Below are 12,456 nucleotides of genomic sequence, written 5' to 3' on the forward strand. Positions count from 1 at the left end.
GACAGAAGTTACCTGGATGCTAAATAATGTCGAATCTCAGGAAATCCCAAGGAAAGCATTCATTAGTAAATAAGGAATGGATCGCATAAGGAAAGGGAAAGAAAACGAAAAATCTTGAGTGTCTGTCCCAAGGACCTTTTATACTGCTAGGCGTTTCCCCATACCTTATCATATTCAATCTTCTCAACAACAGTATAAGGTAACTTCTTTTTAAGGGACCATAACCTGGTTTATGCCTGTTGTCCTTAGTGCATCTCTACTGCTTCGGTTCATGTTTTGTGATTGAAGAAATGGAACCTAAATGAAGGATATTCTGTGTGTAGTTAAGAAGCCAGAAAGCTCCTTCCTCTGCAGCTGGAATTCTGTGAAGACCTCATTCATGCCTCATCCATCTACCATCTTCTCTAAGGCACCACTGTTTTGCTGTCGCTAAATCTGTGGATGCTCAAGTTCTCCTTACTTGACTGTGTGACGTTTCACACTGTTGACTGTTCTCTCCTCTCAAATACTGTCTTTGGCTTCACCAGCACCATTTTCCAGGGTCTCTCTTAACCACTTCGGTTCATCCTTCTGAGTTTCTTCTCATCCTCCCCCTTAGATACTGTTCCTCCCAGGCCTTCCATGTAGATCACACTTTATTCTTGAAGTGATTTCATCTTTGACTTTGGTAATAGTTACTGCTGATAATTTAACTCTATTCAGGATCTCATACCACATACCTGGTAAGATCTGGATATCTGTTTTTTCCATGCTCCAGAGTTACTTCAGACAGCTAACTAAAAACACACCATCTTCCTTGCCCGTGAAACCCTCCTTCCAATCATTTCCCTCCTCTGTCAGTGGACTCATGATCCTCTTGGTCACCCAGGCCAGAAACTTGGGTGTCATCCTTGACTCCTCCCCCTGCCTCAGACCCTTCCCAATAAAATACTGGGTTGTGCAATTCTCTCTTGAGTTCATCTTCTCTGACCTCCACGGCCACAAACTTCACACCAGCCACCTTCCCTCTCTTCCCTGGACTGCCGTAACGGCATCGTCTCCCTGTCTCCACTTTGTTCTTTTTCTCCCCTCCCATCCATTCTCTCTTGACATTGTAGTCAAGTCACCTTTTCAAAAATGCAATTCTGATCATGACAGTATCCTTATAAAACCCTTAACTCCCAACTTGTATGCTTGAAAGGGTGAATTTTATAGTATGTGAACCATATCTCAATTAAGAAAAACAAAAACAAAAAACCTGGTTTACAAAGTCTCACAGGACCTGTTCCAGCCTCAATGCCTCTTGCCCACCCTCTTCAGGCCTCCCGTCTCTTGTCAGTCTCCTCTTGGTTTACCGTTCTGCACTTCCTTCTGCCTCTGAGCTCTCCACACAACCTCACCTCTAAACGATGTACTCTCTGCTGTCTATTCTTCCTCCCACCCTCTCACCTCTTCACTTGGCTACTTCCTCCTTGTCCTTCCAGTCTCACCTGGAGATGATGCCTCTCCAAAAAGCCTTTCGTGATCTCCCCAGACTGGGATTAGATACTCCTAAAGCATTTCATATTTAGCCCTTTTGTAGTATTTGTAACATTGTATGTGTTCACTTTATGAATGTTGGATAACTGCTCTGGGTTGAGCATGGCGCTGGGTGCTGGATATTGATCATGTCTCTGTTCCCCTGGGGCTTATACTCTAAAAAGGGAGGAATATGGACATTAAAGAACAAATTACCCTAGGTATTTTTATTGTAATTATGATGTTTCATGGCATCCTGAGTGGGTGTGATCAAAGAGTTGACATAATTGAAGGGACCAGGGAAGACTTTTCTGAAAAAGTGACATTTAAGCAAAGACTTTAAGGGCAGCTGGTGGCCAAGTGATGAGTGGAGGGTGGTGTTCATACAGAGGGCCAAGTGATGAGTGGAGGGTGGTGTTCATACAGAGAAACAGCATGGTAGAAGGCCCTGGCAGAAAGGAGCTTGGAGTGTCAGAAACTGATAAAAGAGGACCCTGGGGGAGGTGGGGCAGGGGAGGGAGGGAGTGGGTGTTTCAGATGAGCAGATGCAGACTATTATATATGGGGTGGACAGAGAACAGGGTCCTACTGTATAGTGCAGGGAACTATGTGCAGTGCCCTGTAATAAGCCGTAATGGAAAAAATGAAAAAGAATATACACACACACATATATATAGATAGGTATATGGGGCTTCCCAAGTGACACTAGTGGTAAAGAACCTGCTTGCCAATGCAGGAGACATAAGAGACGTGGGTTCAGTCCCTCAGGAAGATCTCCTGGAGGAGAGTATGGCAACCCACTCCAGTATTCTTGCCTAGAGAATCCCATGGACAGAGGAACCTGGGGGGCTACAGTCCATAGGATCTCCGTGTGTATATAACTGAACCACTTGCTATGTAGTAGAAATTAACACAATGTTGTAAATCAACTTCAATAACATAGATGTAAAATTTTAAAAAGAGTCTGGAAGAGCCAGATCATGCAGGGCCTTGAAGACAATAGTAAAGGCCTTTGAAGACTTTAAACAGGGGAACTTTAAAAGCTTCCCCCTAAGGATCTGCTGTGTAGCACAGGGAACTCTACTCAATATTCTGTAATGACCTATATGGGAAAAGAATGTAGAGTGGATACATGTATATGTGTAACTGATCCACTTGGCTGTACACCTGAAACTGACACACATTTTGTTCAGTTCAGTTCAGTCTCTCAGTCGTGTCTGACTCTTTGTGACCCCATGGACTGCAGCATGCAAGGCCTCCCTGTCCATCACCAACTCCCGGAGTTTACTCCAACTCATGCCCATTGAGTCGGTGATGCCATCCAACCATCTCATCTCTGTTGTCCCCTTCTCCTCCCGCCTTCAATCTTTCCGAGCATCAGGGTCTTTTCAGATGAGTCAGCTCTTCACATCAGGTGGCCAAAGTATTGGAGTTTCAGCTTCAACATCAGTCCTTCCAATGAATATTTAGAACTGATCTCCTTTAGGATGGACTGGTTGGATCTCCTTGCAGTCCAAAGGACTCTCCAAGAGTCTTCTCCAACACCTCAGTTCAAAAGCATCAGTTATATGCCAGTAAAAAATAAACAAACAAAATACTTCCCTTGGCTGCTTTGTACAAGTGGAAGCAAGATGACCGGTTAAGGGGTTTACAAACTTCTATGAATCTCCCACTATCCTGTAAGCTCCTTGAGGGCAGAAGTTACATCTTACTATTTAGTGTATTTACAGAGTCCAGTATTGTGCCTGATATATCAGCAGATGCTCAGTATTGGGTTAATGAATTGAAGTGGATGTTGGAACCAGGATTCCAACTTTGGTTTTCAGAAAGACTCAACACCCCACTGCTACCCAAGACTGACTGGATGTCCCTCCTTTTGCCTCCAGGGCATCTGTGGTCAACTGTATTTTCCAAAAATGGTCACAATAATAACTCACATCCAACATGTTTTTATTACAGTGTGACTTTGACTCTTCCCACTGAGAAGTGAGGCCTAGTTCCTTCCCCTTGAATTTGAAGTGAGGTTATAAAAACTGCTTGAGCTTCCTCCTGGTTCTCTTGGGAGACTTGCTCTTGGAACCAAGCTACCATGCCTTGAGGAAGCCCACCCAAGCTGAGAAGGGGCCCTCATGGAGAAGAGCCCATAGATAGCATCAACTTTACAGCTGTTTGCAAGTAAGCGATTTTCAAAGTGAATTATCCAGCTTCCAGTCATCTACCCAGTTGACACCTTATGGAGTGAAAATGAGCTGTCCCCACTGAACCCTGCCCAAGTTACAGACTCAGCAAAATAAATGATGGTGGTTGTTTGAAGCCACTTAAGTTTGGGCATAGTTTTAAGCAACAGCAGGTGACTGGAACAGTGGCCTATGTTTGTCATGCAGGAAGGTGATGCCACTCAGCGTGGCCTATTACTATCTTGTTTCAAAGACTGTCTTGTATCAGGTTGAAGTAGAGCATTGAGGCAGGTGACAGGAATCCTGGGACCACATCGTATTGTCACCTTTGATATTTTAGTTTTGGGGTCTTTATGATTGTGCTTATATGTGTCCTATTTCAGGGTCAGGGGCTGGGCCATTTTGAGACTCCGATGGAAATTACAACACTTTTCTCCAAAATAATACACATCTCCATCTCTGCACATGCAGACATAAACACATACACACAATATTTAGAAATCATTTCTGCAGGCCCAGGCTAGTTGTGATTTGCCGTAATTTTGTCCTTTACCATTCATTTATCTTTTTCATGTGTGCATGTTGTAGCCCATTAAGTGAGCAAACTTCCTGCAAAGGATATGTGCATCTAGTGACTGAGGCTTGTGGGAAATATTCGCCAGGTGAATTCTTTGAAGCTGCAGTGATCTACTTAGGATAGGAAACTGTTCTTTCAATATACCACCCCCACCCCACCTCCCTCCAAAACAAGAGACCCTCACAGAAGGACCTGAAGCCTACATTCATGTTCTATTTAGAATCTAGGTTTTAGGAACAGGCATTATTTACATACTCTTCACGCAAATATCCAGTCTTGGATATCTAGAGAACCAAGGTAGTGCCCAGTAGAAAGGTGTATACAAACAAAACAAAACCCACTAAGAATAAATGAACATACTCTATTATCTGAAAAATTTGTGATCTTTATCCCTTTCATAGTTCTGTGCCTCACTGTGCCTGTACACACCCACTCCTGTAATCAGACCCCCTTCATGGCCTATCCCATGAGTTTTATTTCTCAAACTACACTCCTTTTCTGGCATGTGCTTATGAAAAAAATTAAAAACAGGAACAAACCTAATGCTAACAGAATAGTGGCCATGTTGTTTTCTCTTTTTTTCTGATCCTTTCCTTCCACCTATGCATTTCCATGGGCCACCTTTAATTCTAACCTGTTCAGAAGTTGGAAGTGTTTTTCCTCATCCAGGCCCCTCTCCCTTCACTCTATAGGTGACTACAGCCACCTGGTGGCCATATAGAGAAAAGACAGGTCAATTGCCCCAAAAAATCTCTGTGAGGCGAAGAACTTCTATGGAGTAACTTTTGGTCTTGGATCTATGGCGAGCAAGGAAAGAAACCAGTGGATAGAGATTATAGTTCAGGACCCAGACATCCTATTTCTTGGTTGCGTCTTGCCCCGCAGGACACAGCATCCATCCACTAGTTATTACAGGCAGAGGAATTCACTTAACATTTGAGTTCATTCATCAAAATTTATTGCGCAGCAACTGTGTGCCCAACACTGGGAATACAGTAGTGAACAAGATGGACATGCTATCTGCTCTTGTGAGCTTACAATCTAGCAGCCAGCCAGCCAATTACATCCATAATGTTAACATTACTATTGTAATAAGCACTCTGAAATAGGCCTGGTGCTAAGAGAAGATTTAACAGAAAGTCTTGACCTACATGGAGAAATCAGACAAGGTCGCTGTGAGGAAGAAACACTTTTAGCAAGGTGGGAAATGGAAGAGTGTCACAAGCAGGGAGAACAGCTTGTGTGCTGGCTCTGAGGCAGAAAGGCGTTTAGTAAACAGAAAGCCAGCCAGTGTGACTGGGAGGTAGGGAATGAAGATGGGATGATGCCAGGTAGAGGCTGATTTATGCAAGGTCTTTGGATTTAGGATTTTATTCCAGAAGTAACTGGAAGCCCCTGAGATATCTGCAGGAGGAAAGTTAGATGTTTAGGTTTGTTTTCCAGAGCTCACTCTGCTCTGTGTGGAGGCTGTTGTTTAGTCACTAAGTCGTGTCCGACTCTTTGCAACCCCATGGACTGCAGCCTGTCAGGCTCCTCTGTCCATGGGATTCTCCAGGCAAGAATACTGGAGTGGGATGCTATTTTCTTCTTCAGAGGATCTTCCTAATCCAGGAATCGATCTGCATCTCCTGCATTGGCAGGTGGATTCTTTACCACTGAGCCACCAGGGAGGACAGAAGTGGATATGGGAGGACTGGTTAGGAAGCATTCCAGACCAGAAGTAATGACAGCTTTGAGAAAAGCAGATGGATCCCAGAGATATTTAGGTGATATAATCTGCTTGGAGAGTGACTGTGTGTGAGGACAGAGATGTGTGTCTGGTAAAAGGTACTGAAGTAGGAGATTTGGGCAGAGGGGCAAGTTTGGGCAGATCCCATAGGCACAGGCCCTAAGGCCAAGGCTAGAGCAACAGCATAGTTTTGGTTCTCAAATAGAACTGAGCAAACAAGATATACATGAAACAGCTGCAGAGCTGATGAAACATCAAAATGATTCAGATAATTCATGGATGCTGTCATTACATGGGACTGAATGGAAGCTGTCTCACAGTGAATTCAGACACTGCTGAAGCCAAAGGTGGACACAGATGTCCCCACCTCTATCCGTGCTGTTCTTAATCAGCCCCTCAGCATGCTCCTGTGTAGCCCACCCACTGTCTCCTAGGGGGCCATCTTCCAGGAAGATGCACTAACATCTCCCTGCTTCCTTTTTTGCCTGAAACTGTCAAGAAATTCACCTGTTATTCTCATTTCCCCTTCCCTGCTTAGGTCACAGCGGACTAAATCTGGCCCCTGCCCTCCATGGTTCTCTTTTGAGAACTTAGCTTAGTTGACTTAGCTTCTCTCTTTGCATCACCCCTGTCAAGCCCCTTCTTGCAGAGTCACCATCTGGCAAGGCCAACCCCATCTTCCTCACCTTCCTGTCAGAGGCACAGACCCATCATGAATATATACATGCTGATGCTTCCTTTTTGTACCGCATCCAAAGTGGCCTATCCAGTGGCCCTTTCCCATTCTCGTTTTCCTGGAGTCAGTGTATACCCACCTCTGTGCCTCAGAAGAGTCAGGAAAGGTTTGCTGTGGGTTTAACCATGAAGTAGCCTCAACAGCTGTTATTTAGCTGACACTTAGCCTTCCCTGTGTCCTCTCTGCCACAGGAGAACTCTGCTAACTCCCTTCCAGAGGTAATAACTCCAACAAACAAAAAAACCACACCATGGCTGACTACACAATAGGCCTATAGGTTCCCATTATGCAGTAAGCTGGGACACTGACATATTCTCTTCATATTGAAAAGAAAATGGACTTTGGAATTGGGAAGACCTGCATCTACATTCTGGTTGCGAACTAGTGTACCTTCTGTGCAATTAAGCTTCTTGCTAAGCTTCAGAAGATTTATCTGTAGAACAGTGGGAATGATATCTGTCTTATGGGTAGTTATATTAAATGAGCATATATAGCATAATATTTGGCCTGAATTACCTGGTGACCATTCACTTCCCCTCTTCCTCTTCGGTTTCAGCTGCAAATACTATTCAGAAGAAAGACTAACCAGTTTTGTGTGGCCAGTGGCAGACATCTCCTCTTCCTGTCTTTGTAAATTCCATCTTTCTGCAGCCATGCCATTTCCATCATTGCCAGAAAAGTTCTTCCATCCCTCATCCCTGTGTAGAACTTCTCTTTCTCTTACTATGGAAAAGTTCTGCCTGAGCTAAGATGCTTTATTTCTTCTACATCTCCCTGATCTAAGATACTTTATTTTCTTGTATCATTCCTAAAAATGAATCCACTTCTAGCATTCTCCCTAGCTTTCTCAGAGTAAATGCTAATGAACCTGAGGAACAGGATCTTTACACTTCAGTAGGGCATGGGAACCTCATGCCAGCTCCCAGAGTGGAAAGAAGGTCTAGGTCCAGGCATGGCCCCTCCCCATCCCCACCTCTTTTCCTCCAGGGCACAGAAAGCGCTAAATTCCAAATCTGTCTTGAGTCTACAGGAGCATACACCTCCCATCCTATAGTTCTGTGAGGTCATCATTGAAGTACAGCAGTACTGCAGGTGTGTAAAGTGTACTGTCCATATTGAGATAATCAAATTCTTCCTGCTGATCCTGGATCCCATTCTCCTCCAGAGTATAATCCATGTTCAGATTCTTGCCATCATATTTCCACGTGTAGCTGGCAGCATGTGCATTATAGGGGAGATAGCGGTGTAGTATTTCCCACATCGATTCCAGGGCCCCCACCTGGAGAACACGAAAGCACCCCACCCCAGAATTCTGGGTGGAACACACACACACACACACACACACACACACACACACAGAAAGGCCAGAAGCCCAAAAGGCGACAGAGCCGGGGTTAGAGTGTTTCCCTTGGCAGATACAGCAGCTTAAGGCACTCCAGGGTCCCAGAAATAAACTTGAAGCTCCAGCATGCAATGAATGGCCCCCGAGTCCTATCTGCCTTTGTGGCAGCCACTTCTAATAAACAGATGGCCCAAACGTCACTGCCCTGACCTCATCCCCACAATAAAGTAGACTATTAAGAGTGCACTTGGAACTGCTGTACAAAAACTCAGCAAGAAAGAGCTTCTGGGGACCACCGTCACTAAGATGTACAAACTGTCGCCCTGCGCTCAAATTCCCAGCCCCCAGGACCCAGGTAACCTTTCCTCGGTTACCCCTAAAAGGGAAGAAAACACAGCTTCCATTGACTGTGGAGAGCTGCTGGCCTGCAGAGCTGTTTGGAGTTTTGCTGGGGTTCTTAGTTCCCTTTATCCTGCCCCCAGGCACCAGTTCTCACCTCCAGTGTGTGCTCTTGCGACGTGAGCGTGTTAATGATGCGGATATTCCGGGTCTTGGAGGACAGCCGCCCCACCTCATAACGCGACCCTTGCCACCAAGGCGTCCCGAAATCATTGGCCCAGTCCGAACGGGGTAGCTGAGGCGGCACGTGCAGAAAGCGGCCCCGGGGGGTGCGGTATCTCAGCGAACCGGTCAGCGGATCTATGTGCTTGCGGATCTTTAAAGCAGAGGAGGAGGGTGGGAGCAGTCACTATCTCGGGCTCTGGTTGGCCTCTATTTTTCCTCTTCAACCCTCCAGCGCCTCCTCCCTTCAGCCCGTTTCCAGAAGAACTCACGTCTCTGGTTTTCGGATCAAACCAGTGGCTGATATCCTGGCCCGCCACTTCCACGATGGGTTTCAACAGCAAGTCTCCTGGGAAGGAGCAGCCGCCGTCAGTGCTAGCCATCCAAGAACCAAACACCCCCGAGCACACCCCCGACGCTGGCCCAAAGTGTGGCCCTTACCCTTGTACTCCTGTGCCAACGGGGTTAGGTTGTACACGTTTCCCAGGTAAGACACCCAGAGGTCTTCCGGCTGGTTATGTTGGGCCACCTCGGCCGGCGTGAAATAGCGACGTTGAAAATACTCAAAGTTTGGCCCGGCCACTAGGCCCCGGCTTGGCATAGCTCTTGCTCTATTGCTCACTGACTTTAGTTGCTTCCTTGCTTTTCAGCGCGCACGCACTACTGCATCCTCCCTCGTCCGGTAGCTAAGGCGAGTGCGTTTATCCGCTGACATGGAAACCATTATTCCTTTCCGGCCACCGTCCTCTGAGATTAAACGCTGTACAAGCAAAGAGGGGCGTGGGCTGCGGGTACTCATGGGAAACGTAGTCCGATCCCGGCGTTCAAGTAGTTGTGTCCTCAGGATGTCCGAGGAAAGAGAACACACTCCGTTTTAATTTATTCAGTGGTCTGGGCTACAGGGACTCTTTAGGACAGACTATCTCGCGAGGCAGAGGGAAAAAAAACGAAGGGGAGGAGTGTAATTATGAAATTGTCGCTAAATTCCAGTGAGACCGGTAAGAAGCTAGATAGTTGAAAAATTCTCGCGATATCTTAATACGTCTGGCGTAATTGGCCTCCTTGAGCCGCAGCATTGGTGTAGGAGAAGCTCGCGAGATCTCTGCAGTTGCCGAAGAGACGAAGAACTGGAGAGGTGATCTCGCGAAAAAAAAAATAGGTAGGGAGCGCTCGCGATATCTCAGACCACCGGACTCAAAGGTTCTTAGGAAGTTGACGGACTTGGAGGAGGCCCGGGAACAAATGGCCGGAGCTGGACCAACGATGCTGCTACGAGAGGAAAATGGCTGTTGCAGCCGGCGTCAAAGCAGCTCCAGCGCCGGGGTTAGCTCGGGTTCTGGGATTGAGGGGCTGTCGGGGAGCAAGATGGGGGAACGGAAGGGGAACTGCAGGCCCGGCAGCCTCTGGGCTTCGTGTGAGCGCCCCGTAGGCTGTCGGGAACTGTGGTTCCGCAGACAGGCTGCAGCTGGGCGGCGCGGTCTGAGCGCATGTCCCGCCCTGCACAGGACTCTGACGGGGAGCGCGAGGAGGACTCGCCGGCTGCGCGCGCTAGGCAGCAGCTGGAGGCGCTGCTCAACAAGACTATGCGCATTCGCATGACAGATGGACGGACCCTGGTCGGTTGCTTCCTCTGCACCGACCGTGACTGCAACGTTATCCTGGGCTCGGCGCAGGAGTTCCTCAAGCCGTCGGGTTAGTGCTCAGGGAATGCACACCCACCGGGGAATGCGGCGGAGCCTCACGCGAGGCATTTCCCCTAAAGTGCCTGGCTGCACACCCTATTTTCTGGGGCTAGAAGTTGTGGCTCAGAGGGGGCGTGGCCGACCCTGTCCTGCCTCCCTAATGCTCTCTCTTCTTTCCAGATTCCTTCTCTGCCGGGGAACCCCGTGTCTTGGGTCTGGCCATGGTACCTGGACACCACATCGTTTCTATTGAGGTGCAAAGAGAGAGCCTGGCGGGGCCTCCCTATCTCTGAGCCCTGTCGAACATGCCTTTCAGTCCTCATTAAACCTGTAACTGACCGTAACCTGTGTGTGTGTGTAGCTGGGATGCTGGGGCAGGGATTGCACATCCCATTCCTAGAGCAAGCTTATATGAGGTCGGGAGCACTCAGCCCTCCTTCCACAACCTGGATGTCCAGAACTGCCAAAGGTTCTCTCACATTCGAGGTCAGGATGGGCAACAGGCTGAACCTCAGATCCACAGGCCCTAGGATGGGCCCCTCTGTCTTCCCTCCCACGCAGCTGCTCCAGAATTGTGGCAGGAGGCGGGGTGTCATCCTGCTCCGGAAGGCCCATTGTTTCCCTCTCCGGCCTGGCAACACCGAGTTCCTCTTAAGCTGGGGTCAGAGAAAAGACTTGGGTCCCCAAGGGGAGCAGGGCAGGCGACAGAGGCCGGGCCCCCTTCACTCCATTGGTGAGAAGGTGCCTTTGGGGTCAGGGACAGAGCTCTGGGGTCTGGCCAGGAAGAGCGGGCTAATGCGATAAGGGAAGGCCAGGAGACTCAAGGATGCTTGGGCCTGCGAACTAAAGCTACCCCCGCCCCCCACCCGTTTGCTGTTTCCTGCTCCTGGGCACGTTTCAGGAATGATAGTCTTTGTGCCGTCCCTCTGTTCACAGGATCCCAGGACTGCGTTCAGTTCATAATTCTTTATTGATGTGTGATGGATGACTCCTTCCCCTCCAACCTCGCCACCCCTCCCCCCGCCCCCCAGTCCGTAAATACTAGGAGCAGCACCGGAAAAGGAGAGCACCAGCGCACCAGTGAGGTCTATTCACAGGGGGCTGCGGGGATGCAGGGTCCAGCCCAGATGTTCAGGATTCAGATATGGGTAGTGAGACGAAAGTGGGTTTTCAGGGTGTAGCGGATTTTCACCAGAATTGGGTCCACAGATGTTCAGTTGCTTAAGGGGATGCTGGACACGGTTTAGGCACGAGTGAGGGCAGGGTAAGCTTCAAGTCCTTGGGCCGACCGGGAGAGAGGGCAGTCCTCAGGGTTGTTCTTGACTCGAGGGTCCTCAGACCCAGACCTTTCCTGAGGTTGGAGCAACCTGGGGCCCTGGTGAGGACCGGGCTGGCCGCGGCTGCGGGTTGCGCCGGCGCCGGTAGAGGGCTCGGCTGTAAGGCACGAGGCAATCGGCCAGGCGGAGGCGCAGGCAGAGGCGGCGGTAGCTGGCCAGGGCAAGCACGAGCAGCGGCACGAGGAGCAGGAATCCGGTGACCAGCAGGGCTGTGAAGCCCGGGTCCCGCAGGTGCGCGGTGCAAGGGGGTGCCTGGGAGCGAAGGAACTGTAGGAGAAGCAGCGTGAGGCCCAAGCCAAACAGCCCGGGCCCGGCGACGTTGCGGCCCACAGACCCCACCGCCACCCTTCCCCGACAACGCGGGCTCATGCTTACCTGGGAGTGGCAGAGAAAGCCAAAGCCTAGCATGGTGACAGCGGGCAGCAGGATGGTCCCCAGCACCAGCGCCAGCAGGAGAAGGTTGAAGGCGGCCACCAGGAGATTCTGGGCCGTGACCAGCACAGCACAGGCCCAGCAGTCCAGGGGGTCCCGGGGCTCTGGGCCGCCGCCGGGAACCGGTCGCTGCGCCCCGGGGACATCCGCCATGGCCCGCCTGGCTCCCTCCCGCCTGGGCCGCGGCCCTTATAGCCCTCTTTCCTGCCCCTCCCCCGGCCCAGCCTCTCCCCACCCCACCCCCCCTTATCCTGGAATGCGACTCCAGGATTAGGCACCCCCCCCATACCAAGGAGAGACCGGAGCTCTGGACATTCCACAGGCGCCTCCGGGGAGGGGCTCCCCTAGCCGGGGTCTGCGCAGTCCCTCCCCATCAATCAAGGTCT

General features: G+C 49.5%; 3 protein-coding genes across 4 annotated transcripts; 1 reads left to right on the top strand and 2 right to left on the bottom strand.

The window, feature by feature from the left end:
* Window positions 1-250: 250 nt before the first annotated feature.
* Window positions 251-10,645, top strand: NAA38 (N-alpha-acetyltransferase 38, NatC auxiliary subunit). Of its 2 annotated transcripts, none has more exons than XM_086359106.1 (3): window positions 251-409; window positions 10,125-10,311; window positions 10,482-10,645. In XM_086359106.1, exons 1-3 carry the CDS (start codon window positions 302-304, stop codon window positions 10,592-10,594), a joined length of 408 nt encoding a protein of 135 aa, XP_086215232.1. In that variant the 5' UTR covers window positions 251-301; the 3' UTR covers window positions 10,595-10,645. The 2 variants fall into 2 exon arrangements, with proteins under 2 accessions (XP_086215232.1, XP_086215231.1); XM_086359105.1 differs by lacking the exon at window positions 251-409 and adding an exon at window positions 9,384-9,942.
* On the bottom strand, window positions 5,193-9,378 carry CYB5D1 (cytochrome b5 domain containing 1). The gene is made up of 4 exons (XM_086359099.1): window positions 9,061-9,378; window positions 8,892-8,968; window positions 8,555-8,773; window positions 5,193-7,995 (listed from the first exon to the last, which is right to left on the bottom strand). Exons 1-4 carry the CDS (start codon window positions 9,218-9,220, stop codon window positions 7,765-7,767), a joined length of 687 nt encoding a protein of 228 aa, XP_086215225.1. The 5' UTR covers window positions 9,221-9,378; the 3' UTR covers window positions 5,193-7,764.
* A 607-nt stretch (window positions 10,646-11,252) lies between the features above and the next one.
* On the bottom strand, window positions 11,253-12,232 carry TMEM88 (transmembrane protein 88). Its single transcript, XM_086359103.1, has 2 exons — window positions 12,014-12,232; window positions 11,253-11,905 (listed from the first exon to the last, which is right to left on the bottom strand). The coding sequence occupies exons 1-2, from the start codon at window positions 12,221-12,223 to the stop codon at window positions 11,636-11,638; spliced, it is 480 nt and encodes a 159-aa protein (XP_086215229.1). The 5' UTR covers window positions 12,224-12,232; the 3' UTR covers window positions 11,253-11,635.
* Between the last annotated feature and the right edge of the window lie 224 nt (window positions 12,233-12,456).

The sequence above is a fragment of the Bos grunniens genome, chromosome 19 (genome assembly GCF_055505025.1).
Source record: "Bos grunniens cultivar Pamir isolate PY7600 chromosome 19, Bosgru_T2T1.0, whole genome shotgun sequence".
NCBI classification, from domain to species: Eukaryota; Metazoa; Chordata; class Mammalia; order Artiodactyla; family Bovidae; genus Bos; species Bos grunniens.